Source organism: Oncorhynchus keta, chromosome 31 (assembly GCF_023373465.1).
Source record: "Oncorhynchus keta strain PuntledgeMale-10-30-2019 chromosome 31, Oket_V2, whole genome shotgun sequence".
Classification (NCBI taxonomy): Eukaryota; Metazoa; Chordata; class Actinopteri; order Salmoniformes; family Salmonidae; genus Oncorhynchus; species Oncorhynchus keta.
Window position 1 is genome coordinate 16357273 of NC_068451.1, and position 27123 is coordinate 16384395.

Consider the following 27123-nt stretch of genomic DNA (forward strand, 5'->3'; position numbering starts at 1 on the left):
AGCCGCTCGACTATTCTCGGTATACACCGGATTCGATTGCCCCAAGCAAAGCAACGATTGCTGGTTGTTTGTCTTTTTAACTGAAGGAATTGATCTTCGTTTAACAAAACGTTATAATAGCTGCATTGTGTATAGGCTACTCAGCTGAGAGGTAGAAGTGAAGGCTGTGTCAAGGGGTTTAGTTCAACCTCAATCGAGTATATCTATTAAAACATCCCAAAGCCCAGACTATGCCTAGCCTAAATGAAGTGACAGAACACAGTAAACACTCGTCCATTGACTGCCAATAATTGGCCTAAAAACACTTCATGAAATGGCATGTAGCCAAAATATGATAAAACATCTAAACATATGGCATAAGAAATTCCCACCCCCCAAAAAATACAAACACAATTTAACAAATCACTCAGAGGTTCGGTACAAAAGGTTTATTGGTCAGTAAATAAAGACACATAACTCCTAGACATACAAAGATGTAAATGGAAGAGCAGCATTAAGATAATCCGTTCGGTCCTTTTTCTAAGATTGAAGACATGTCTCTTCAGCAATCACAGCTGGTGAAGACAGATACCTGGTATATTCAACACTATCCTCGTAAAATAGGCACTAACATATATATTTGTTATCTTTATACAAAAGGCGAGAGGATGGCTTTTAATCAGTATAGATAAAGGATCAGGAGAGGGAGGAAGACAGGAAAAGAGGAAGAGACATCAAATAAATGACTGGGATAGGCAGTGAATGATCTCATCTATTACTCAGACTCCTCTATGTTAACTCATATTTATATCATTTTTTAGGAACACAAATATATTCAGAGCATTTCTCTGCATGTATTTTCTCTCTACCCTCATAAACATAGGAATAGATGTCCATCTCTTGGGTTTGTTTGTCTTCTTATCAGAGTGAATACATTCTCAACTATCTAGTCTAGTTGGTCATACAGGTGGATGTCTCCTCTCAACAGCCTTTTACGTCTGTGTCACCAATAGCACTCTATTCCCTACATAGTGCAGGGCTCTTTGTCAAAAGTAAGCAATAGGGTCCCATTTGGGATGCTGCCACTGTCTCTTGTACATCCGAATCCTCCCCTCTCTCAGGTGTCTAATGGTCTCCAGCCCCTCCAGGGTGGTAGTACTGTAGTTACCACTCCTCTGAGGCCTGGTCCTGCTACTGTTCTCTATACAGATGGAGGTGGGTGCTGCATGCTATCACACACACACACACACCATCACACACACACACTAAAACAGGGAGGGATTACCTGCACTTGTCCAATAAGAAACACTAGTGTTGGTTTTCTGTTGCATATGGTTTTGCTACAGTATGCACTAATGAATACCACCCAGGTGAGTTTGGTCTTTGTTACATTCTCTTCCTCCCCCTGGCCTGGCCTTTGGCTCCTGGCTGGGCCCTGGGTTTGGGGGCTGAGAGGACATGGGTTACCAGGTCCACTCTCTGCTGTAATATACCAGTTAGCAGGAACTCAGCACTGAGGACGGGGAGAGAAGCAGAGAGTGCAGGAGCACAGAGAGACCAGTCCTCCCCACACGATATCACTAGGGTCCGGGCCTGGGCCTTCTGAGTGGAGGGCATCTTGGAGAGGAAGTGAGCTCCGCTACAGACGATGATGTCCTTCATCTGGGCTGGCTCTGGCAACACTGACCTGGTCACATGGACCTCATAACCCTGAGAGGAGAGGGCATGCTCTTATTTGGAGTTTCATTTTCCCCTTTAAAATGTACAAATCAGTGCGTTCACTAAGGCTAAGAAGACAGTTTGATAAACAGGAAGTAAAAAGGAAAGAATAAGATAATAGATAATAGCCTGCTTGCTGTTCAGTCAGAACTGAGTTAATGGGAGAGCTGCCCATTAAACACAACCACAACATTAATAGTTAGTGCAGCTTGCCTGTGATAAGGTCTGTTTTCATTTGATTTTTAATACATTTGCAAAAAAATCTAAAAACCTGTTTTGTCATTATGGGGTATTGTGTGTAGACTGAAATGATCATTTGAAAAACATATATTCTAGAATAAGGCTTTAACATACCAAAATGTGGAATAGGTCATGGACTGAATACTCTCTGAATGCACTGTATCTACCTCTTACCCCTGCACATCAACTAGGGAATGGTAGTCCTTGTATACAGCCATGTTATTATTACTCGTTATGTATCTATTATTACTTTTATTATTACATGTTTACCTATTTTCTTTCTCTCTGCTTTGTTGGGTCCGTAAGTAAACATTTCAGTAGTCCACAACTGTTGTTCAGGAAGCATGTGACAAATACCTTTTGATTATACAGAAACCCATCATCTCAGGACACGGCTTTAGTGTGTCTTGTCTTTTCAACAGTCTATGGTGTGTAGTCGTAGATAAAAGGAGGCCATTGGGAAGTGTGGATTGTTCACACAGTGACAAACCCATCTAAATGACTCAGGAGAATGTATGTATGCAGAACAATACCTGGGTTCCTATGAGTCATTATTTGCCTAGTGCCTGCGCTCTCCTAGGGGGGTGCGCATTGCCTATTTGAATAAACATGGATGGGAGACACAAAGATACATGCACTCTCACACAGAGTTGGGACATTAACACACAAACATAAAGGGATGAATTGGGCAAATGGATGGATGGAGGAGAGGAGAGTGTGTGTACCTGTAGTAGAGGTTGGGTGCTAGCGGTCCTCAGTGATTCCTCCAGACAGAAGCTGAACTTGATCTCCTGCTCCCTATCCTTCACCAGGTACCTGTCAGTAGGTAGGAAACGACCCACCTTACCACACTGAGGGGGGGAGAGTGCAGAGAAAGAGGGGAAGGGTTTGAGGCTAAAACAAGGCTCTGACTCCAACCATGATCAGATAGTCATTACACTAAGAGAAAAATGTCTCAGAAGTTCTTGTACAAAATTGTCCCCAATTGTACAAAAGCACTTCCTGAAAGAACTCCAACCATCCCATTACACATAACAGTGATGTGGATTCTATTTTTACAATCTTCATGTCCATCTTCACTTCCTGGTGGTGGGGACTAACCTTATCCAGCCAATCGGTGGTGACGACGGGCACGCCGCGGGCCACAGCACACAGGAACTTGACGGTGCGTCGGACCCGGTCAGTCACCAGGTGGGTCATGTCAGCCACGCCCTTCGCCAGGCTGCCCCCCAGACAAGACACCACCTTCCCCCCCTCCTCATCCACCACTCCTGTAAACAACACCTGAGAGGGGGGGGTCAAAGAGAGAAGGACAGGAGGGAGAGAGGGATGAGGCAGAGGAAGGGAGGGCTTTCAAAACCCACATACACAACTGTGCATCAGAGATTTATGCTCGAACACACAGACACAAAACACACACACAGACACTAAACACACACACTAAACACGCACAGATATGTCCATTAGCTTACCTTGTAGGATTGCGTGGCGGCCCTCGCTGGGCTCAGTGTCCCAGGGGAGGAGAGGGAGGACAGGGGTGAGGCAGAGGAGGAGCGAGGGGTCCTGGCTAGTGGTGATGATTCCACAGGGGCCCTACGTTTACCTCTGCCCTTACCTGTAGGGGTCTGGGGCACCTGAAGCAGAGGAGTAGGGGGTGGAAGAAGAGAGAGAGGAGGAAGAGAGTGAGCGGGAGGAGATAAGAGAGGAGGAAGAAAGAGAGAGAGAGACAGTATCATTAGTCAGTAATACAGGGTGTATACAAACTGACAGTTACGCACATTGAACCACTTAATTCATTACTAGGGCTGTTATGCAAAGATGTCAGAGTACTCTAACGGACAGAGAGATGTCAGAGTACTCTAACGGACAGAGAGATGTCAGTGTACTCCTAACGGACAGAGAGATGTCAGAGTACTCCTAACGGACAGAGATGTCAGTGTACTCCTAACGGACAGAGAGATGTCAGAGTACTCTAACGGACAGAGATGTCAGTGTACTCTAACGGACAGAGAGATGTCAGAGTACTCCTAACAGACAGAGAGATGTCAGTGTACTCCTAACAGAGAGAGATGTCAGTGTACTCCTAACGGACAGAGAGATGTCAGTGTACTCTAACGGACAGAGAGATGTCAGTGTACTCCTAACGGACAGAGAGATGTCAGTGTACTCCTAACGGACAGAGAGATGTCAGTGTACTCCTAAAGGACAGAGAGATGTCAGTGTACTCTAACGGACAGAGAGATGTCAGTGTACTCCTAACGGACAGAGAGATGTCAGTGTACTCCTAACGGACAGAGAGATGTCAGTGTACTCCTAACGGACAGAGAGATGTCAGTGTACTCCTAACGGACAGAGATGTCAGTGTACTCCTAACGGACAGAGAGATGTCAGAGTACTCCTAACAGACAGAGAGATGTCAGTGTACTCCTAACAGAGAGAGATGTCAGTGTACTCCTAACGGACAGAGAGATGTCAGAGTACTCCGGACAGAGAACAGACAGAGAGATGTCAGTGTACTCCTAACAGAGAGAGATGTCAGTGTACTCCTAACGGACAGAGAGATGTCAGTGTACTCTAACGGACAGAGAGATGTCAGTGTACTCTAACAGACAGAGAGATGTCAGTGTACTCCTAACAGACAGAGAGATGTCAGTGTATTCCTAACGGACAGAGAGATGTCAGTGTACTCCTAACAGACAGAGAGATGTCAGTGTACTCCTAACAGACAGAGAGATGTCAGTGTACTCCTAACAGACAGAGAGATGTCAGTGTACTCCTAACAGACAGAGATGATGTCAGTGTACTCCTAACAGGACAGAGAGATGTCAGTGTACTCAGACAGAACAGACAGAGAGAGATGTCAGTGTACTCCTAACGGACAGAGAGATGTCAGTGTACTCCTAACGGACAGAGATGTCAGTGTACTCCTAACAGACAGAGAGATGTCAGTGTACTCCTAACAGACAGAGAGATGTCAGTGGACAGAGAGATGTCAGTGTACTCCTAACAGACAGAGAGATGTCAGTGTACTCCTAACAGACAGAGAGATGTCAGTGTACAACAGACAGAGAGATGTCAGTGTACTCCTAACAGACAGAGAGATGTCAGTGTACTCCTAACGGACAGAGAGATGTCAGTGTACTCCTAACGACAGAGAGATGTCAGTGTACTCCTAACGGACAGAGAGATGTCAGATGTACTCTAACAGACAGAGAGATGTCAGAGTACTCCTAACAGACAGAGAGATGTCAGTGTACTCCTAACGGACAGAGAGATGTCAGAGTACTCCTAACAGACAGAGATGTCAGTGTACTCCTAACGGACAGAGAGATGTCAGAGTACTCCTAACGGACAGAGATGTCATGTACTCCTAACGGACAGAGAGATGTCAGAGTACTCCTAACGGACAGAGAGATGTCAGTGTACTCCTAACGGACAGAGAGATGTCAGTGTACTCCTAACGGACAGAGATGTCAGTGTACTCCTAACGGACAGAGAGATGTCAGTGTACTCCTAACGGACAGAGATGTCAGTGTACTCCTAACGGACAGAGAGATGTCAGTGTACTCCTAACAGACAGAGAGATGTCAGTGTACTGTCAGTGTACTCCTAACGGACAGAGATGTCAGTGTACTCCTAACGGACAGAGAGATGTCAGTGTACTCTAACGGACAGAGATGTCAGAGTAAACGGACAGAGAGATGTCAGTGTACTCTAACGGACAGAGAGATGTCAGTGTACTCCTAACAGACAGAGAGATGTCAGTGTACTTAACAGACAGAGAGATGTCAGTGTACTCCTAACAGACAGAGAGATGTCAGTGTACTCCTAACGGACAGAGAGATGTCAGTGTACTCCTAACGGACAGAGAGATGTCAGTGTACTCCTAACGGACAGAGAGATGTCAGAGTACTCCTAACAGACAGAGAGATGTCAGTGTACTCCTAACAGAGAGAGATGTCAGTGTACTCCTAACAGACAGAGAGATGTCAGTGTACTCCTAACAGAGAGAGATGTCAGTGTACTCCTAACGGACAGAGAGATGTCAGTGTACTCCTAACGGACAGAGAGATGTCAGAGTACTCCTAACGGACAGAGAGATGTCAGAGTACTCCTAACGGACAGAGAGATGTCAGAGTACTCCTAACGGACAGAGAGATGTCAGAGTACTCCTAACGGACAGAGAGATGTCAGTGTACTCCTAACGGACAGAGAGATGTCAGTGTACTCCTAACGGACAGAGAGATGTCAGTGTACTCCTAACGGACAGAGATGTCAGAGTACTCCTAACGGACAGAGATGTCAGAGTACTCCTAACGGACAGAGAGATGTCAGTGTACTCCTAACGGACAGAGAGATGTCAGTGTACTCCTAACGGACAGAGAGATGTCAGTGTACTCCTAACGGACAGAGAGATGTCAGTGTACTCCTAACGGACAGAGAGATGTCAGTGTACTCCTAACGGACAGAGAGATGTCAGTGTACTCCTAACGGACAGAGATGTCAGAGTACTCCTAACGGACAGAGATGTCAGAGTACTCCTAACGGACAGAGATGTCAGAGTACTCCTAACGGACAGAGAGATGTCAGTGTACTCCTAACGGACAGAGAGATGTCAGTGTACTCCTAACGGACAGAGAGATGTCAGTGTACTCCTAACAGACAGAGAGATGTCAGTGTACTCCTAACGGACAGAGAGATGTCAGTGTACTCCTAACGGACAGAGAGATGTCAGTGTACTCCTAACGGACAGAGAGATGTCAGTGTACTCCTAACGGACAGAGATGTCAGTGTACTCCTAACGGACAGAGATGTCAGTGTACTCCTAACGGACAGAGATGTCAGAGTACTCCTAACGGACAGAGATGTCAGAGTACTCCTAACGGACAGAGAGATGTCAGTGTACTCTAACGGACAGAGATGTCAGAGTACTCCTAACGGACAGAGATGTCAGAGTACTCCTAACGGACAGAGATGTCAGTGCACTCCTAACTGACAGAGATGTCAGTGTACTCCTAACGGACAGAGATGTCAGAGTACTCCTAACGGACAGAGAGATGTCAGTGTACTCCTAACGGACAGAGAGATGTCAGTGTACTCCTAACGGACAGAGAGATGTCAGTGTACTCCTAACGGACAGAGAGATGTCAGTGTACTCCTAACGGACAGAGAGATGTCAGAGTACTCCTAACGGACAGAGAGATGTCAGTGTACTCCTAACGGACAGAGAGATGTCAGAGTACTCCTAACGGACAGAGAGATGTCAGTGTACTCCTAACGGACAGAGAGATGTCAGTGTACTCCTAACGGACAGAGAGATGTCAGAGTACTCCTAACTGACAGAGAGATGTCAGTGTACTCCTAACGGACAGAGATGTCAGAGTACTCCTAACTGACAGAGAGATGTCAGTGTACTCCTAACGGACAGAGATGTCAGAGTACTCCTAACGGACAGAGAGATGTCAGAGTACTCCTAACTGACAGAGAGATGTCAGAGTACTCCCATGGCTGAGGGAGAGAGAGAGAGATGGATGCCTTGGGAGTCACTGAATGATGTTAATTGAAATCATTACTCTAGTGGGAAATGGCTGAGTCAGTGTATGAAGAGAGTGGAGCTGGGTGTGGACAGAAATTGAGTGCAAAGCTTTTCAAGGGCTTGTCTATTAGAAGGGAGCAGATGGAGAGAGAGAGAAAGAGAGAGAGAGAACATTACCACAGAATTAGAGTCCAAAACAGGTTCCTCTTTCTTCTTTATCTGAACCGTCGACTGCCTGCCTCGGACTTTCCTCTGCACAGCACCAGCCTCTTCCTCTTCCATCTCCTCACTCTGTCCCTCCATACTCTTCTCCTCCTCTGCTATCTTTTTCACCTGTGCAGTGGAGGCCCTGCTCCTGTTTGCTGGAGTGGATGCATGTTTCTCCTCTTTCTCTCCTTCCTCCTCTGCTGCCCTGCATCTCCCTCCCCGCTGAACCTTAGCTTTCCTCCGGGGAACCTTGAACCCACTGTTCTCCTCCTCCTCCTCTTCCAGCCCCCTCTTCCTCCCTTTCCCTCTCCCACCTGTTTTAGACCCCACTCCCTCTTCACTTGGAGTGTCCCCTCCTGCTGTTGTAGTGGTGGATTCAGGTGTGTTGTCTTTCTGGCCGGCTCGGCCCCGGCCTCTTCCATTCCCTCTAGGAGCGGGGGAGTCCTCTGTTACCTGGGCTGGAGTGGTTTCTTCATCTGCTACTACAGGGTCTGGCTCATTGGTTTTGGCAGTTTTATTCTGCCCTCTAGTGGTACCACCAGCCTCCTGAGAATCAGCCTTCTCATTAATAACAGGGTGTGGACCATCATCCTCAACCTTCTGGCTTCTCCTGCCTCTGGCCATGGGCTTGTGGGCTGGAGGCTGCTCACTCTGCCTGTTACTGGGAGAGACAGACTCTGTTCCAGTCTTCCTCCTTCTGCCTCCTCCCCTCCCTTTCTTCTTTGAGCTCACGCTATCCACAATACAGGTGGAGACCTCCGAGTTGGTGGAGCTGTGGGAGTTGGTGGAGCTGGAGCGGGTTCTCCTGGCAACAAACTGTTCGCTGGAGAGAATGTCCTGCACTGTGACCTCCACAGCAGCAGGGGGAGCCACAACCGTCCCTACCAACGTCCTTCTCCTGGTGCTGTTGCGGGTGGGGTTGTCTGGACCCGGGGCTGGCTCTGTGGTGCTGGTGGTCTTCCTGCCCCCTCTCCCTCTGCTCCCCATGCTGGATCTCTCAGAGCTGACAGAGTTGGAAGAGTTGGAGCGAGACCTAGTTATACTAGCTGGGACTGGTTCTGGTGTGCTGGACAGAATATTAAGTTCAGGTTGTGGTTCCGTTGTGGGTGGAACCGTGACGGTTCTCCTGGTTGTTGCTCTGCGACCTCTCCTGGATGTTTTTAGCTCATTTTCGTTGTCTATCTTGGCTTGTTTTTCTCCTTGTTCCTTTGCCTGTCGTTCTTTTATCTCCTTTTCTTTATCATCGGCTTCCCTCTTTTCTCTTTCCTTCTTCTCACTCTCCAGGTTTTCTTTCAGGTTTCTCTCCTTCTCTTCCTTTTTCTTCTTCAATAGTTCTCTCTCCTGTTTTCTCTTCTCTTCCCTTTCCATTTTTTCTTTCTCCGATCTTTGCTTTTCTGCTTGTTCTCCCTCTATCCTCTCTTTCTCCACCCTTTCTCTCTCCGATCGCTCAAGCGCTTCCCTTTCCCTGTTTTCTACCTCCAATCGTTCTTGCTTCTCTTTTTCCTCCCTCTCCAGTCTGTTCCTCTCTTCTATTTCTTTCCTCTCCCTCTCCATCCTTTCTGTTTCTTCTCTTTTCTCCCTCTCCATCCTTTCTGTTTCTTCTCTTTTCTCCTGTTCTATTTTCTCCCTCTCCATCCTTTCTGTTTCTTCTCTTTTCTCCCTCTCCATCCTTTCTGTTTCTTCTCTTTTCTCCCTCTCCATCCTTTCTGTTTCTTCTCTTTTCTCCTGTTCTCTTTTCTCCCTCTCCATCCTTTCTGTTTCTTCTCTTTTCTCCCTCTCCATCCTTTCTGTTTCTTCTCTTTTCTCCTCTTCTCTTTTCTCCCTCTCCATCCTTTCTGTTTCTTCTCTTTTCTCCCTCTCCATCCTTTCTGTTTCTTCTCTTTTCTCCTGTTCTCTTTTCTCCCTCTCCATCCTTTCTGTTTCTTCTCTTTTCTCCCTCTCCATCCTTTCTGTTTCTTCTCTTTTCTCCTGTTCTCTTTTCTCCCTCTCCATCCTTTCTGTTTCTTCTCTTTTCTCCTGTTCTCTTTTCTCCCTCTCCATCCTTTCTGTTTCTTCTCTTTTCTCCCTCTCCATCCTTTCTGTTTCTTCTCTTTTCTCCCTCTCCATCCTTTCTGTTTCTTCTCTTTTCTCCCTCTCCATCCTTTCTGTTTCTTCTCTTTTCTCCCTCTCCATCCTTTCTGTTTCTTCTCTTTTCTCCCTCTCCATCCTTTCTGTTTCTTCTCTTTTCTCCCTCTCTAATCTCTCATCTTGTTCTTTAAGTTCCTGTACCATGCTCTCTCTGTCCTGTTGTTCCTTCATAACCCTTTCTGATTCTACCTGTTCCTTCTGCAACCGTTCCTTCTCAGCCTGTTCTTGTCTTTCCTTCTCTATTCCCTCTTCCTCCTCAAGTCTTTCTTTTTCTCCCTCTTTCTGTTGTTTCACACTCTTTCTTCCTCTTCCCCTCCTCCCTTGCTCAACCACCTCCGCCTCTTCTTCTTTCTCACTCTCTTCCTCCTCAGGCAACACCTCTCTCCTCCCTCCGCCTCCCGCGGTGTTCACAGCCTTCCCCTTCCCTCTCATCTGCGTTTTCAGAGTCTCAGAGTTCTCCTCCTCTCCTCCTCTAGCTCCTCTTCTACCTCTACTGCTGAAACCGCTTGTCCCAGGCTCCGACTCTTTCCCTCGCTCTCTCTGAGCCTGTCCTTTAGCTTTGGTGTCCTCCGCCTCCTCTTCCTCAGTGTCACAAGTAGCCATAGGCTGAGTTTCAGCGGTGGAGATGTGGGAGCTGGTGAGGAACTCACTAGGTTGTGTCTCCTCCTCTTCTACTCTCCCTCTCTGGGACATTCCCCTCCTTCTGGGTGATGGAGGTTTGAGTTCTTCCTCCTCATTGTCATCATCCTCAGCAGCAGCAGCAGTAAACATGGGCTGGGTTTCAGCAGTGGAGAGGTAGGATCCAACAGTCTGTGTCTCTTCCTCGTCTACTGTCTGTTTTTGGGTCCGTCTTCTTCTGGGCGAGTCTGGTTTGGCTTCTTCCTCATCATCACTCTCCTGGACTATGTCCAGAGTTTGAGCTGTGGAGAGGTATTGGTTGGTCAGCACCTCACCAGTCTGGGTCTCCTGCTCCTCTTCCTCTCTCTCCCTCGCTCCTCCAGATCTCCCTCTCCTTACTGGGGTCAGGGGCTTGGCCCCAACCAAATCTTCCTCCTCCTCACCGTCCTCTTCCTCATAGGCAGACATGGGCAGGGTTTCAGTCGTAGCAACATTAGACGGGGTGGGGAACTCCAAGGGCTGCGTCTCCTCATCTTTCTCCTCTGTGTCACTGCGAGGCTGAGCAGCATAAGCCTGTGTTGCCTCCAGGACAAAGTCCACCTGCCTGTTCCTCCTGAACACCGCAGACCTCTGACCCAGGCCAGGCTCCTCTCTCCCACCTCCAGATCCATAGGTCTGGGTGGCCTCCAGGTCAGAATCCCCATCTGGGAAGCTGAATGCCTGGGTGCTCTCTGAGGCCTGGTCCCTGGCCTGGAGGTGGCTGCTGTCTGATAGACCCAGCTGGAAGGAGCCTCGGCTGGGCTGCACCTCCCGTTCCTCCCCCAAGGAAGGCTCCAGACCGTAGGGCTGCGTAGCATCCAGGGTTGGTTCCACTGGAAGGCTGCTCTGATGGCCCTGGTTCTGGGCCTCCAACACAAATGACTGGGTCTCGGCCACCACAAAGTCATCGTCCTCCAGGCTGTCTGATGCAGAGCAGGACAATGCTGCTGTAGAACTCAGCACAGGAGGGAGAGCTGGGCCTGAGGAGGAAAGATAGAGAGACAGGTTACAAATGAATACGGCAGATTCAGTTTCCACTGGAAATGTATCATCTCTTGTCAAAGTCCATGGCTAAGTCCCAAATGGCACCCTATTCCCTATATTTATTATTTTACCTTTATTTAACCAGGTAGGCCAGTTGAGAACAAGTTCTCATTTACAACTGCGACCTGGCCAAGATAAAGCAAAGCAGTGTGACAAAAACAACAGCACAGAGTCACACATAAACAAACGTACAGCCCTATGGACCCTGGTCAAAAGCAGTACATTACATAGGAATCAGGGTGTGATTTAAGATGCAAACCATACAATCCATGACTTACGTCTGAAGGGGTCAGAGGGACAGAAGAAGGCCTGAGTCTCCATCTCCTCCTGTACTGACGATGCCAAAGGGGTGGAGCACATCTGATGAGGGCCAGGGGAACCCCCCAGGGGGAGCAGCCCGGGGCCAGCTGCCCCCTCTCTGAGCCGACATGCAGTCTGTCCCTGGCCTGCCTTCCCTGGTCCATCCTCCTCCGTATCACTGTCCACCATGAAGTCACTGGGCTCACTGAGGTCCGACTCCGGGACCATCCCTGCTGGGGGCCGACACCGGGGGGGTTTGGTCTCCAACCTCTCCTCCTCAGCATCTGTGTCAGCATCAGAGTCCTGAGACCTGAGAGCGAATGTCTTGGTAACAGCACCGGTTGTTGTTGTTATTGTGGGTGATGGAAGCACGGCCTGTCGCGACGCTAACATCGCATCCTCCGTTACCGTGGTGACATTAGGAGGAAGATTCATGGTCTGTGTGGCGTCTTCCTCTAAGTCTGTGTCGCTGTCAGACCTGATCTCTAGAGGAGCAGCAGCTGCAGGTCCTACACTGGTGGGTGGATTAAGGAGCTCCGCTGTTCTGCTGCTGGCCGGAGGGGTAAACGGGCTGTCTTCTTCATCAGTATCACTGTCCAAAAGGATCTCCTGGGGAGCAGCAATCCCTGTTCTGATCCCACTAGAATCTGATTCTGGAACTGTTTTGGAATGTGTGTCTGTGTCCTCCTCTTCCACATCTGTGTCAGTGTCTGGGTGGAATTCTACGGGTGGCACTGCAGGGGCAGGATCGTCTGGTTTCTCAGCCGGATCGGATATGAAGGAGGTAACATTGGTAGCACTGTCTGACACAACAACATCATCATCATCCACGTCTGTATCACTGTCCAGGTGGATCTCTGTTGGCTGCACCACTGGGACAGAATCTACTGGTTTCTTCTCCACATCAGCAGCAGTTAGCATTAACTTAGAGTCACCGTCCATAGTATCCCCTTCCTCTACATCAGTATCACTGTCCATGTGGATCTGGCCTGGGTCAGAGTCTGTAGTAGGAGGTTCTGTTGCGGCTGGTGGCTTAACAGCGTTTACAGGTGCAGACAGCCCCATCTCCTCCTCTCCCTCTACGTCTGTGTCACTGTCCATGTTAAACGTGTCCTCTGTAGACACCATTGGTGCAGAGGGGGTTAATCGATCTCTCTCAGCTTGACTGACCTGGTTCACCACTGACACATCCTCCTTTCCTCTTGTCCTTTTCCCAGGTTCCTTCTCTCCTAGTGCCTCTGTGCCTTCCTCCTCCTCCTCTTCTTCACTGTCGTCCACTATCACTTGTGCTCTTCTTCTCCTGGGCTGCTGTCTCGGTCCATCCATGTCGCTCTCCTCCTCACTGAAGCTCACTATTTTCTTGGGTCTGTTTTTAGCAGAGGAGGAGGGAGTGATGGGGCTCTCGTCCTCACTGTTAGACATACAAGGAAAGGAGACTTCACTTTGAAAACAACGGAATACAAACATCCACTGTATTCTAATATATATGATATATTTATAGTTTAAAATATAATTCAATACTTAAGTGTTCAGTGATGATATCAGGTTACTGAAGTGTAAATGAATGGATGGATGGGAATTTTACCTCTCTGGAATTACTTTGTTTGTAGGACTGAGGAATGTAGAACAGGTGGGACTGGACATGTGCGAGTCAGAATCAGAGACTAACAGAGAAAGAACAAAAGAGAGAGAAAGGAGAGAAATAGGTATTTACAAAACACTGCAACAAAGCTAGATGAGAGCACCATGTGTTGAGATTACAGCAAGTGAAATAAAAACATCATTTTACCAAAGTACTTTCCCCGTTTGTCTCTCCGTCCCTCTCGCTCTCCATCAGAGTCAGATTCAGGCACCAGTGTCCTCTCAGGCTGTGTGGGGGTTTGTTCAAACGACAGGGGTTTGGCCAGATTTTGACCCTTTCCACCCAGCTCAGTCAACGATGGTGCCCCAATCTCTCCATTAACTCCTCTACCCTCAGTCTTCGGTGTGCCAGTCTCTCGTCCCAGACCTTGGCCGCTAGGGCTTCCTCTGAGCTGGGCCTTCCTGTCTGGCCCTGACCTCCTTCCCCTTCCAGAGTGTGCGTTTGTCGGGTTCTGCATGTGCCCCTGTCCCCCCCTCTGGTCCACAGAGACATACTGGCAGGGGATGTCAGCTATTACCACACACTCTCCCTCGGTCAGAGCGTAGCGGACGTGAGGGGTCAGTTTGGTCCGGCCCTTCCTTGTCCCGTTCATGCTGCCCAGGTCCCACACTAAAGCCTCTGTCTCCATGGCGGCAACGTTGCCGTGACGACGGTTGCCGCGAAACATTGAGATGGAGATGATGGTGTGTTGCTTGGATACGGAGCGGGCCACAAGGGGCAGGGAGCAGGAGTCTGGGTTTCGACCCAACACATTTTCTCCCTGGTAGAGAGGCAACTCTGAGAGAGAGAGAGAGAGAGAGAGAGAGAGAGAGAGAGAGAGAGAGAGAGAGAGAGAGAGAGAGAGAGAGAGAGAGAGAGAGAGAGAGGAGTATCAATAAAATACTGCATTTAGCAGCAAATATAAACATGTCATAAACTGACATAATTATTTCATGAAATACTTTGACAAACAAGTTTGTATATATATTTTTTTTATTTAACCTTTATTTAACTAGGCAAGTCAGTTAAGAACAAATTCTTCTTTACAATGACGGCCTATTGGGGAACAGTGGGTCAGCTGCCTTGTTCAGGAGCAGAACGACAGATTTTTACCTTGCCAGCTCGGGGATTCAATCTAGCAACATTTCAGTTACTGGCCCAACGCTCTAACCGCTAAACTACCTGCTGAATATCTCAAATCTTGTGTTGATTAAACAAAGTAAGAGGGAAAGCAATGCATGCTACAAAATGCCAGCAATGCGAGATGTTGTACAAGTCTAGGCATATTTGTAAAGGTTAAAAGATTATAGAAAGGACGGGGACATATCTGGGCTCTACTCACCAGTCTCTGTGATGTGTTTATTTTTTAACACCCTGAGTTTGGCCAGTGGCTCTCCTCGCATCGCTCCATCCTCCTCCTCCTCTGACTCTTCCAATACTGAGTCATCGATCAGCTGTGTTGCCTCCATTCACAATTCAATCTAAAATCAGCCAAAGGGACAGAAAACATGGCAGCAAAACAGTCATTAGTTTGACAACTAGATTGTTTTATCAGGATGCACTAACGTTAGAATAGTTAGCAGAACGTTTCTAAATGTGACTATCCGTCACTTATTCAGTAAACAAGGCCACCAATTACCATAAAGAACACGTTTTACCTTCAAGCCAGCTAGGTGGGCAGATAACTTGCTAACGTTAGTGGATAAAGCAATTTGATCAGTAACATAAAAAAATGGTAATCGTGGTCATGAATTAACGTTTTGAATACAGCTCGATACGTTAAAGTTAGTTACAAATTCGATCATTCAAAGGCACGTTAATGGTCTAACGTTAGCGAGTTAGCAATCTAGTCCACAGTCCAGTTCATGTCATGTCTCTGGACTGGAGTCTGGGAAATGTCTGTATAAAATACAGGACAGCAAAGGTAATTGCTAAAGCAATCATCAAATGCCAGTGAATTACAAATACTCGAGCAATGTCTCAATCATGTGTGCAACTGTTAATAGAACACATTGTTTATGGAAATTCACTTTTTCTTTAAAACTGCACACTTACCGTGCATGCCTTTCGAACAATGAAAAACAATGTGCATTTCCGGTAGAATATCTGCCCGCCTTCGGTGGGTGGGACCATAATATTATTGATCGAAACGGCTGTCAGTTATGCTCTGATTTGTGATGATTGGGTAACATAACCTCGATCATTATTATAAAGGACTTGATTGGACATGAAAGGAATGACTTGGGCATTTCTTGGCGCTACGAGTGACTCGAGGTTTCACGGAAGGACCAATGGAATGGTCTAAAACCTCCGCCTGCCCCTGGGCACCCGGCAATACGAATTCGACATTTTTTTTTACCGCGCTGTAAAGACAAAGGGGCGTGTAGTATCTCCACTAAAGCGCCTTTTCCTCATTCGGAGCGATCCAATGACATTTTACTTTATTATAGGAATAGGAGTGAATCTTGCCATTATTATTCGGATAGTTTGGGATCCGGTATCATTTTCATCCGTGTTTACACATCCATTTCCCCTCTCTAGTGTCTGTTCTCTGTTTCTTTTATGAACGTGTAGTATTTGAATACATTAAACGGTGTACACATTTCCCAACTCATTAACGTTCCCTTATGTTGTTTCCTTTCATATTATAACAATTGAAATGGGAAGAGTAATAGCAAACCATTCTTAAATATACATTTTCTGGCTATTGCACCAATACTAATATAGGCCTATTCTATTGTGTTCATGAATATTCATAGTTTTGTTCCATTTTGAGGCAGTTCAAGCCTTATTGCTGCACTTAATCTTATCCAGATGCTACTCTTGTCATAGCGGGAATAGCGCTGATTTGGGCCTGTAATATGTTTTCCTAATGGAAGAATGTGTTCATTCACATGCTGTGAGTTTGTTATTCCAATGATATAACTAACTTTCCTCATCTCTGGCCCATGATAATAATAATAATAATAATATGCCATTTAGCTGACGCTTTTATACAAAGCGACTTACAGTCATGTGTGCATACATTCTACGTATGGGTGGTCCCGGGAATCGAACCCACTACCCTGGCGTTACAAGCGCCATGCTCTACCAACTGAGCCACAGAAGGACCACATGATGATGGTATGCATCAACAGCCTCCCTAGTGTATCAAACTTTGTGACTAAAGCACTCACAGTACTCACCAAAAAACACATATCTTTCTATCTCAGATTTCACATTGTGGATAGAATGATAACTTATAACATCTGTCAGTCAAACAGTATGCCTATTGGTACAGGAAAAATGAGGACAAGAGATGAACATTAGCTCATTTATTCGCAGTCACAAGGGGTGTGTCTACATTACTATAATATTTCCCATTCAATTTTTTTTTAAATGCTCAACATTGGTTTTAGGTCCCCTTTAACTTTTTCTTGCTTCTAAGTTACTTTGAGGTTGTTTTTTGTCCCCATGTGGTTTCACAGCTTCATTTGGCTTTTCAAATACAATCTTCATCTTCAAAGCTGTCTTTAAGCGTCATCGTCTTCAGCCTCCTCCTCGAACTCTCCCTCTTCCTCAGCGGTGGCGTCCTGGTACTGCTGGTACTCAGACACCAGGTCGTTCATGTTGCTCTCTGCCTCAGTGAACTCCATCTCGTCCATGCCCTCTCCAGTATACCAATGCAAGAAGGCCTTGCGGCGGAACATGGCAGTGAACTGCTCAGAGATACGCTTGAACAGCTCCTGGATGGCTGTGCTGTTGCCGATGAAGGTGACAGACATCTTTAGACCCCGGGGTGGGATGTCACAGACAGCGGTCTTCACATTGTTGGGGATCCATTCCACGAAGTAGCTGCTGTTCTTGTTCTGGATATTAAGCATCTGCTCGTCCACCTCCTTCATGGACATTTGGCCCCGGAACACTGCGGCCACAGTAAGGTAGCGGCCGTGACGAGGGTCGCAGGCTGCCATCATGTTTTTTGCATCGAACACCTGCTGGGTAAGCTCGGGCACGGTGAGGGCACGGTACTGCTGGCTGCCCCTGCTGGTGAGGGGGGCGAAGCCGGGCATGAAGAAGTGCAGACGGGGGAAGGGCACCATGTTGACGGCCAGTTTGCGAAGGTCAGCGTTGAGCTGGCCAGGGAAGCGCAGGCAGGTGGTGACGCCGCTCATGGTGGCTGACACCAGGTGGTTGAGGTCACCGTAGGTGGGCGTGGTCAGTTTGAGCGTGCGGAAGCAGATGTCATAAAGGGCCTCGTTGTCGATGCAGAATGTCTCGTCTGTATTCTCCACAAGCTGGTGAACGGAGAGGGTGGCGTTGTAGGGCTCCACCACTGTGTCTGATACCTGGAAAGAAACAAAGAGAGAGAGAGAGATTAAAGTACTTTATATTATCCACCTCATCAAGTACATTTGTATTGAAGCATTAAAAAAATGAAGACACACTCAATATACACTACGGTTCAAAAGTTTGGGGCCACTTAGAAATGTCCTTGTTTTTGAAAGAAAATCACATTTTTTGTACAATAAAATAACATCAAATTGATCAGAAATACAGTGTAGACATTGTTAATGTTGACTGTTGTTTTGCGGATACTATTTAATGAAGCTGCCAGTTGAGGACTTGTCTGTTTCTCAAACTAGACACTGTCATGACTGTCCTGATCAGGTCAGGTTGCAGGAGACCACAACCCTACAGATTATCTCTCAACCCCAACAGAGGAGGAGAGATCTAGGGGTCTGAAGATGTGGGGGGTTTATGACCCCTCACGCCCCTGGTAAATCTCAGGCCACAGACAAATTCCTTTGTCCTGTTACTATGGAGAACCAGCCTCAGAACATTAAACATGAAATAAAGGGACTTTGGAACAATGGTTTTCGTCAGCCACAATGGTGGTCATGACGATAGATGGAATATGAAAAGGTATGTCATTTTTGTTTTGTTATTAAAGGTTAATAGATGACATTATTATGAAAACATTGTAACGTGAAGAGTTTTCCCAGTATATGTTTGATGTTTATACATTGTACGTTGTATGGAAAATATCCAAATCAAAGAGAATGTTTTGGGAAAGATTAAATGTGAAGTTAGTTGTCTAAAATTGGATTTGCTTAAAATCTAGACCTTGTCCTCATAACTTGGTATGCCCAGAGAATTGCCCTAAAGGCGGTTACGCCCACTTCTGACACGAGGGTATAAAACCTGTGAGTAAAGAATTTCCAGAGAAAACTATGTGTCCCAAGCTGCAGCCACGGTCTAAAAAGTAAACGAACCCAGAACGCAACACAAGTTTAAAGACAAAGAAATATTTTTCTACCCAAGCTACGGAGGAGTAACTGTGTCTAAGCGGGTGAATTCAAGCCGGACCCCCCCCCCTTTCATCCAATCCCAGCGAATCAGTGTATCTAAACGGTTTCATCCCTATGCTGTGAGCTCTGAGCTACAGAGCTGTCGGTCCTCAGAAGACCCATTCCAGAGCAAGGGTGAGGGAACAGACTCATAAGCCAAAAGGATGCTGACATCGTGAGGACGACCAGAAAGGTGAGCCGGGAAAGTGCGTCATCGAGCAGCCTGAACGGTCCACGCAGAGAATCCTCGGAGGTCCTCCCCACGTAATTACATCATTATATTCTGACCCATAAGAGTGGCAGTTTGGTGCAAGGCTAGGGTTAGAATAGCATAGCTGACAAATTCACCCAAATGTATATTTCTCGTGTACTTTCTTTTTTGTCTCTCTCTTTGAAATCCCCATTTTGGGTAACACGCGACATAGTGTGTTGGCCCATTATACTAAGTTCTAATAAATAGCCTACAATGTGTTTTGTCTATGTGTATCTTTTATCATAATTTTAGCTTTCTCGTAAATAATTATTCAACTAAGATTGGGGTGGTACGAACTCATTGGTGAGACCCGGGTCCGAACTCATTGGTGAGACCCGGGTCCGAACTCATTGGTGAGACCCGGGTCCGTGCAGATTCACAGACTATACGACGTTCAGAACGAGATTGTAGAGGTAACTGGTTAATTTGCGGCTGTTGTAAAATCGATATTCTGATATTCTTTGAGTTCATTTGGGAAATAGAAACTCAATAAAAACTTGTTTTCCCATGGTGCCCCAGGTTAATGAGTTAATAACTGCTTGATTCAGGTAATCACGCAATTAGAAACTTTTAATCATTTGATGAGCAACAGTCGTCATATTAACTAATACAACGTCACGACAACACTCTAATGTACTGTACTTGTCCTCTTGCTCCTCCCACTCCTCTTTCTATTCTGGTTAGTGCCAGTTTGCTCTGTTCTGTAAAGGGAGTAGTACACAGTGTTGTACTAGATCTTCAGTTTCTTGGCAATTTCTTGCATGGAATAGCTTTCATTTCTCAGGACAAGAATAGACTGACGAGTTTCAGAAGAAAGTTATTTGTTTCTGGCCATTTTGAGCCTGTAATCGAACCCACAAATGCTGATGCTCCAGATACTCAACTAGTCTAAAGGCCAGTTTTATTGCTTCTGTAATCAGCACAACAGTTTTTAGCTGTGCTAACATAATTGCAAAAGGGTTTTCTAATGATCAACTAGCTTTTTAAAATTATAAACTTGGATTAGCTAACACAACGTGCCTTGGAACACAGGCGTGATGGTTGCTGATAATGGGCCTCTGTACGCCTATGTAAATATTCCATTAAAAAAAAATCAGCCGCTTCCGGGGCCTCCCGGGTGGCGCAGTGGTTAAGGGCGCTGTACTGCAGCGCCAGCTGTGCCATCAGAGTCCCTGGGTTCGCGCCCAGGCTCTGTCGTAACCGGCCGCGACCGGGAGGTCCGTGGGGCGACGCACAATTGGCCTAGCGTCGCCCGGGTTAGGGAGGGCTTGGTCGATAAGGGTGTCCTTGTCTCATCGCGCACCAGCGACTTCTGTGGCGGGCTGGGCGCAGTGTGCGCTAGCCAAGGTGGCCAGGTGCACGGTGTTTCCTCTGGCGCATTGGTGCGGCTGGCTTCCGGGTTGGATGCGCACTGTGTTAAGAAGCAGTGCGGCTTGGTTGGGTTGTGTATCGGAGGACGCATGACTTTCAACCTTCGTCTCTCCCGAGCCCGTACGGGAGTTGTAGCGATGAGACAAGATAGTAGCTACTACAACAATTGGATACCACGAAATTGGGGAGAAAAAGGGCTAAAAAAATATATTTTTTAAGTAAAATAAACAATATTTAAAAAATCAGCCTCTTCCAGCTTCAATAGTCATTTACAACATTAACGTCTACACTATATTTCGGATCAATTTGATGTTATTTTAATGGACAAAATGTTTTGCTTTTCTTTCAAAAACAAGGACATTTCTAAGTGACCCCAAACGTTTGAACGATAGTGTACATAGTCAAAAAAAATGACTGCAAGATATTAAACACATTTGAACAATACACATTTATGGGTTTCTTATTTTCTGATAATTCAGTGCACAAATGGTTGCAGCGGTCTGAATTGCAAGTACGGCTGACATGATAGTACTTTTGGTGAGGGCACCACGCTGAAGGTGTTCATGATGCGGTCAGGGTACTCCTCTCTGATCTTGCTGATGAGCAGGGTGCCCATACCCGACCCCGTGCCTCCACCCAGGGAGTGGGTGAGCTGGAAACCCTGCAGGCAGTCACAGTTTTCTGACTCCTTCCTCACTACGTCCAGGACAGAGTCCACCAGCTCTGCTCCCTCTGTGTAGTGGCCCTTTGCCCAGTTGTTACCAGCACCGCTCTGGCCTGAAGGAAGGGGGGAAGGGAGTAATAGGAAGGAAAAGACATCTCACTTATATTGTATATGAAACAAATCTAGTAATGATAATCAATAGCCCCCCCACTAATAAATGATTACATTCTACTGGGTTCTCTTGGGTGCCTAGTTCTAACATATATTTTTCACATTTTCTGTTATATCCATCCCCATCCATTGCCTACAAACAGGTTGTATGTCCACCTACCAAATACAAAGTTGTCTGGCCTGAAGATCTGTCCAAAGGGTCCAGACCTCACAGAATCCATTGTGCCAGGCTCAAGGTCCACGAGGATAGCCCTGGGCACATATTTACCACCTCCATGAGAGACAGAGACAGAGGAGAGGAGGGAAAAGACATCAGCTGAAAACTGCAAGAAACCATTACTAAAACAACTCTCCACCAGCATAGCCATATAGACTGGGTTAAATATGCTTCATATTAAAATGTGGCAGGATCATGGCAATTTAGGAGTGTAGTACCTGTTGCCTCATTGTAGTAGACACTGATTCTGTCCAACTGCAGGTCGCCATCTCCATGGTAGGTGCCTGTGGGGTCAATCCCGTGCTCATCGCTGATCACCTCCCAGAACTATAGACACACAATTGATGACAGCACATCAGTTTCCTAGGTTCATATGCCACACTGTGGTTAGACCAGGGCTTGAATAAAAGCCTGCAGTAACTGAATGATGGATGGCAAGCTTGATATAAAATATTTCAACATTACAACCATATACTTTTGTCTTTATTAAATTATTATGTTGGTTCCACTTTTCTGGGCTCCATTATGTACTTAAAACAAATAAGGAATACTCAAAATGTGCACTTATAAATCCTAACAATTTTAATCAAAATACAGCTGTAGACAGAAGTCAAAGATCAATCATTAAACATACAACTGATGTCTCTCCTGAGTTCTGCAAAATAGAAAAAGTCCAAGTTGTTTAATATGCTTGCAGTCAACCCCTAGTGATGTAACTGCCTACATCAATACCTTCTACTCATGAGACCAAGCCCATGCATATACAGTTTTACAAACTTGCAGGAGAGACACTCGTTCCAGTGTTTTCTAAGGTCTCACCAGTAATTTTCCACTCCCCAAGTTGCTTTTTTTTTATACCTGCTGCTGAAATGTCGCGCTCTCTCTCCTTAAGCAACGGTCCATTCGCACTGGTACACACGCAGCACACACAGACACGCACTGAAAGGTCATTCCGATAATGGCTGATATGTACATTTTGAAGTGATTGATAATATTTAAGTGTGCCTTCATGAAATTATTAAACTAATTTCCATGACTTTACAAACCCTCATTTAACAACTAGGAACAGCGCATCATGTGCATTCAAATTGGCGCATTTTAAATCTACATAATCTCAAATAGCCTACTCAATTTATTTGGCCTCGGTGTGTGAATCTGGATCAGCAATAGGCTACTTTTACTTTTGTAGAGGAGCTGGAACGCAATTTCCCAAAAATTAGAAGTGCCGGTACGGACAGCTCCGGTTACTGTCAGCTCCGGTACTGACAGCTCCGGACCAAATCAAGCACTGAATGTAACACCATAGAGTGGTCAATCCACTGGTGGACAGAAGAGGCAATTTGTCGCAGGCCTCACACCATCATGAGCAGGGCATTTTTTCACATAGATTCAAAACACTTCAAAACATACTTCCTTTTTACTAAATGTTTGACTGTTTTTACATGTATGCATCTGTTGTTCAATGCGTGTCTGTGGGCTAATAGCAGTAAGGCCAAATTTAATGTTTCATGTACTGAACAAAAATATAAACCCAACATGCAACAATTTCATTGATTTTACTGAGTTACGGCTCAAAGGAGTAAATGAGTCAATTGAAATGAATTCATTAGGCCCTAATATATGGATTTAACATGACTGGGAATACAGATATGCATCTGTTGGTCACAGATACCTTAAAAGAAAAATGGGCCTCGCAATGGGATTCAGGATCTCTTGACAGTATTTTTGTGCATTCAAATTGCCATCGATAAAACAAAATTGTGTTCGTTGTCTGTAGTTTATGCCTGCCAATACCATAACCCCACTGCCATCACTGACACCAGCAAACTGCTCGACGCCATACACATGGTCTGCGGTTGTGAGGTCGGTTGGATGTACTGCCAAATTATCTAAAACGATGTTGGAGGTGGCTTAAGGTAGAGAAATGAAAATGATCTGGCAACAGCTATGGTGGACATTTCTGCAGTCAGAATGCCAATAGCACGCTTCCTCAACTTGAGACATCCATGGCATTGTGTTGTATAACAAAACTACACATTTTAGAGTGGCCTTTTATTGTCCCCAGCACAAGGTGCACCTGTGTAGTGATCAGCTTCTTGATATGCCACACCTGTCAGGTGGATGGATTATCTTGGCAAAGGAAAAATGCTCACGAATGGGTATGTAAACAAATATGAGTACAACATTTGAGAGAAATAAGCTTTTTGTTCATATGGAACATTTATGGGATCTTTTATTTCAGCTCATGAAACATGGGACCAACACTTTACATGTTGCATTTATATTTTTGTATTTTGTTTTATACCTACAGGGGTCCTAAAATTCTAAATCAAATAGATAAATGATCCTTGCCATGACTATTAAGCTAACAATTCCATGTTACCTTAATAGAAACCCATCCCTGGGCCCATAGACTATTTAGTAAAATGACAGGTGCAGCTGATAATACTGCCATCGTCTTCGAGGCAGAGGACATGTATGTGTAGCCCATGTATGTGTAGCCCATGTATGTGATGCTCTGCAGCAATAAAGATTATGGCATGTCATACTCTTTTTTGGCCAGACAGCATCAAACACATGGGCTACATATAGTAAGACAGAGGGGCGCTGTTTTGCTCACTTGGATGCTTTCTCCAGATAGTTTCGGTCACTTGCGAATTGAAGAAAAGTTGGCAGGTGCACAGTGCTCTGTTCAGATCCTGGAATTATTTTTGAATGAACGTGCAAAGGTAACCTACTTTTTTAAGTGATAATCAGATGAAAACATCATGACTGGTTGTGTTCATGGCACATTAAAAGGTAATATATTTGTACAGTTAAATTACGTCTTTACCATAATTCCATAAAAAGACTGGCCTCCAAATCACTAAGTCGGTCCTGGGTCAATTGAAATATTCATAGACTGAGATAGATGGTTATAATAGTGTTATTTAATGAAATCCATTTGCATGCAGTCAGAGTTCATTGAGAAAGCTGATCATCTCTAGATCTGTAATCATGTCTAGTTCAGCCCTTGAGGAGTATGCATTGTGTGTGTGTGTCTGTGTGACCTTTTGTTTCAGACATTTGTTTATGTCGGTGTCTCTGCTGATTTTCTGTAAACAGCAGCATTAAGGAAGGATTTGGGATAATCTGGATAAACAGTCTGTATATCAGATCAGTAAGAGAGATTTGTATGGACTCAATATACAGTAGCAATCAGTGTTTTGATAAACCCTGTAGGCTCAGGCAATATGACCAAGTGACCTTAATCTGAGAGAGAGCGAGAGACAGAGAGAGAGGGAGAGAGTCAGAGAAAGAGGATGAGTGAGGGACAGCCATAGATAGGATAGATGGTTATCAGGGAGAAATGAGAATAATTGCTTTGAAAGAATGGGAACAATGGCCAGGAAAGCGGACGGTGCCGCACCCACTCTCCTATGCCTTCAACTGGGCTGTCAGTCAGAGCCGGCCGGTGGCCATCCAACCCAATGACACCCTAGTGGGGGTAGCGTCCTCTCTGTCAGACCAACAGTAATGTTATTCTAACTAACGCTTTACTAGACAAACAGTTACATGGACACCAGTGAGGTTCACTGTCCATTGAAGTAGTTTACATTCAATGTGGATTTCAATTGAATGTGAAATTGTATTGATCTCAGAGACATACGATGTATATGTATGACCTGATTGTATCATCAACCTGTATACTGGAGCTGCCTTCTTGGCCAAGTCTCCCTACAAAAAAAGAGATTCATTGTTTCAATAGGACTTCTCAGTCTAAAGAAACGTTGAATGAAAAGAATAGACGGCGTAATCCAAAGGAAAATGTTTTATTCATAGGGCACCTCTCTCTCTCTTTCTTACACACTCCCCTTCTTGTCCATCACTCTCTCTAGCTCTTTCTTCTCATCTCTGTCTGTCTCTCTTCCTCCAGTAGTATCAGATTAAATCGGTGTTGAACCCAGTGACTTCACCGTCTGTTACATCAGCTGTTTCCTCTGTCTGTATGTCCCTCCCCCACCCCATCCGCCCCTAATTTGGTTAGGGGAGGACAGACATTGATTAGGATGAGGTGGGCAGTGCTACTGTACGGTCCTGCTTTTTAAATGGACATGATTCAAATCACCGCGAGCAGCGGGAAACACCTCTGCCATCATGATAATGATGAGCTGTACTGTGTGTCTGAAGAAGGAATGAGCTTGGTATGGTTCTGTGGCTCTATAATAACCATGGACCTGGGGTAGGCATGACAACCTGATACAGAGAATATGGATTTGATTGGTCTGACTGGACCATTATGTCCTCCATTTTAGGCCTATATGAGCTCTCAACCAGAAAGACTGTCAAACAGTTTCACCCATAGGCCTATGAGAGACTGGGTGGGGTTGGGGTACTTCTATCTGATGATGTCAAGGCTTATTGTACATGGGAAATGGACCACTAACACAAACCAGTCATTCCCTACAAAATAAATAATATTATCTCAAAGTGAACAAACATTTTGTCTCTCCAATTTGGTAAAGCCCAAACAACTGACAGCCCTCTCGAAATGCATTTTATCCCCTTTCCATCATTGTAAATTATGCACGCCCCACTCTTCTGAATACTCCTTTGCACCACCTCTCACACACCAATGGAAAACTCTGTCAGCATCTACACGCCCTGCTGGAATAAATCGAATCGATATATCGATCCAATATATGAAGGAAAACATGTCATATGGCTCTTGCGCATAGCAGGCTACACGAATAGATGTGATTGTCTTGAACGCAAGTTTCCTATATGCGAGGCAAAAGGGGCAAGTCACCATTATATTGAACGCAAGTTTCTCACATATGCAGGTAAAAGGGGCAAGTCACCATTGCAGTTTGACAGACTTAGACACGGGAATAATAGGTTGAGTTCAGACAATCATGCGAGAGCAGCTTTAATGCGACCTGCAGACGCAGAAACGTCCGGTGGTGAGAAATAAATCCTGTCCCGACAGTCAGAGAACCCTGTTAAACCGATATTCCTAGACAATTGCACATCGCAATTCCACACACCGGCTCACACACACACATACATTTATCAAATATTTTTTAATTGTGGAGTTACAATACTTTAACAAATGGTAGCAATCACACACCCAATTAACTCTGCATATTGTATAAAATAATATTGCAATAGGCTTAATAGTCTCCAAATAAAATGGTAGCCTAATAGGGTGAATGTGACTGGATGATTATCCATTCTTTGTAGTAGGTTTCAGTTGTGTTGATTAATTTGAAACAAGCCTTTACTATACTATAGACGGTCAATTCAATACATTTATCCAAACCATTGTAGTTGTATTACTGAGGATGTAAGGTTTTATTATTAAGTTTAAAAATGAAGCCACTACCACTTTTTGTGATGAATTTTTAAAAAGCATAGTGGTCTCATCTCGCGCTATATACTAATCTGATGTATCAAATCCAACCGGACAAAAACAAAATCTATTAAACTGCAACAGTTAGACGACATATAGAAGTTCACAATTAGGATTATGAATGTATAGGTTCTTACCTTGGCCCCAATCTGGTTACCGCACTGGCCGGCTTGGATATGCACGATTTCCCTCATCTTGACTGTGAGAAATTTTGAGACACAAAGAGACAGTGAACCATGAAGACCCAACCGAACTAGTATGGACAATGGTTTTGGCCATCAGCACAAACAATGAT

At 45.5% G+C, this 27123-nt stretch overlaps 2 protein-coding genes and 1 long non-coding RNA gene across 4 annotated transcripts; all 3 read right to left on the bottom strand.

Annotated features, from left to right (window-relative positions):
- Window positions 1–413: 413 nt before the first annotated feature.
- On the bottom strand, window positions 414–15541 carry LOC118364071 (mediator of DNA damage checkpoint protein 1). Of its 2 annotated transcripts, none has more exons than XM_052489732.1 (10): window positions 15486–15541; window positions 14773–14911; window positions 13599–14228; window positions 13395–13473; window positions 11788–13220; window positions 7652–11445; window positions 3411–3572; window positions 3040–3222; window positions 2664–2789; window positions 414–1689 (listed from the first exon to the last, which is right to left on the bottom strand). In XM_052489732.1, exons 2-10 carry the CDS (start codon window positions 14897–14899, stop codon window positions 1366–1368), a joined length of 6858 nt encoding a protein of 2285 aa, XP_052345692.1. In that variant the 5' UTR covers window positions 14900–14911; window positions 15486–15541; the 3' UTR covers window positions 414–1365. The 2 variants fall into 2 exon arrangements, with proteins under 2 accessions (XP_052345692.1, XP_052345691.1); XM_052489731.1 differs by lacking the exon at window positions 15486–15541 and adding an exon at window positions 15089–15450.
- On the bottom strand, window positions 3943–5839 carry LOC127914305 (uncharacterized). Its single transcript, XR_008087966.1, has 3 exons — window positions 5709–5839; window positions 4540–4627; window positions 3943–4049 (listed from the first exon to the last, which is right to left on the bottom strand). It is a non-coding gene; the product is annotated as an uncharacterized LOC127914305 (long non-coding RNA).
- A 1188-nt stretch (window positions 15542–16729) lies between the features above and the next one.
- LOC118364561 (tubulin beta chain-like) lies at window positions 16730–27096 on the bottom strand. The gene is made up of 5 exons (XM_035746202.2): window positions 26966–27096; window positions 21655–21763; window positions 21380–21490; window positions 20917–21161; window positions 16730–17758 (listed from the first exon to the last, which is right to left on the bottom strand). The coding sequence occupies exons 1-5, from the start codon at window positions 27020–27022 to the stop codon at window positions 16943–16945; spliced, it is 1338 nt and encodes a 445-aa protein (XP_035602095.2). The 5' UTR covers window positions 27023–27096; the 3' UTR covers window positions 16730–16942.
- Window positions 27097–27123: the final 27 nt, after the last annotated feature.

What these genes read in the sequence shown, in the direction of transcription:
- LOC118364071 (XM_052489732.1), bottom strand. Translation starts at nt 14,899, where the DNA reads ATGGAGGCAACACAGCTGATCGATGACTCAGTATTGGAAGAGTCAGAG. An exon ending in TAAACACATCACAGAGACTG is followed by an intron (nt 14,229 to 14,772) that starts GTGAGTAGAGCC and finishes TCTCTCTCTCAG; the next exon opens with AGTTGCCTCTCTACCAGGGA. An exon ending in AACAAAGTAATTCCAGAGAG is followed by an intron (nt 13,221 to 13,394) that starts GTAAAATTCCCA and finishes TATGTCTAACAG; the next exon opens with TGAGGACGAGAGCCCCATCA.
- LOC118364561 (XM_035746202.2), bottom strand. Translation starts at nt 27,022, where the DNA reads ATGAGGGAAATCGTGCATATCCAAGCCGGCCAGTGCGGTAACCAGATT. An exon ending in GTAACCAGATTGGGGCCAAG is followed by an intron (nt 21,764 to 26,965) that starts GTAAGAACCTAT and finishes GTGTGTCTATAG; the next exon opens with TTCTGGGAGGTGATCAGCGA. An exon ending in GCGTGGTGCCCTCACCAAAA is followed by an intron (nt 17,759 to 20,916) that starts GTACTATCATGT and finishes GTTTCTTTCCAG; the next exon opens with GTATCAGACACAGTGGTGGA.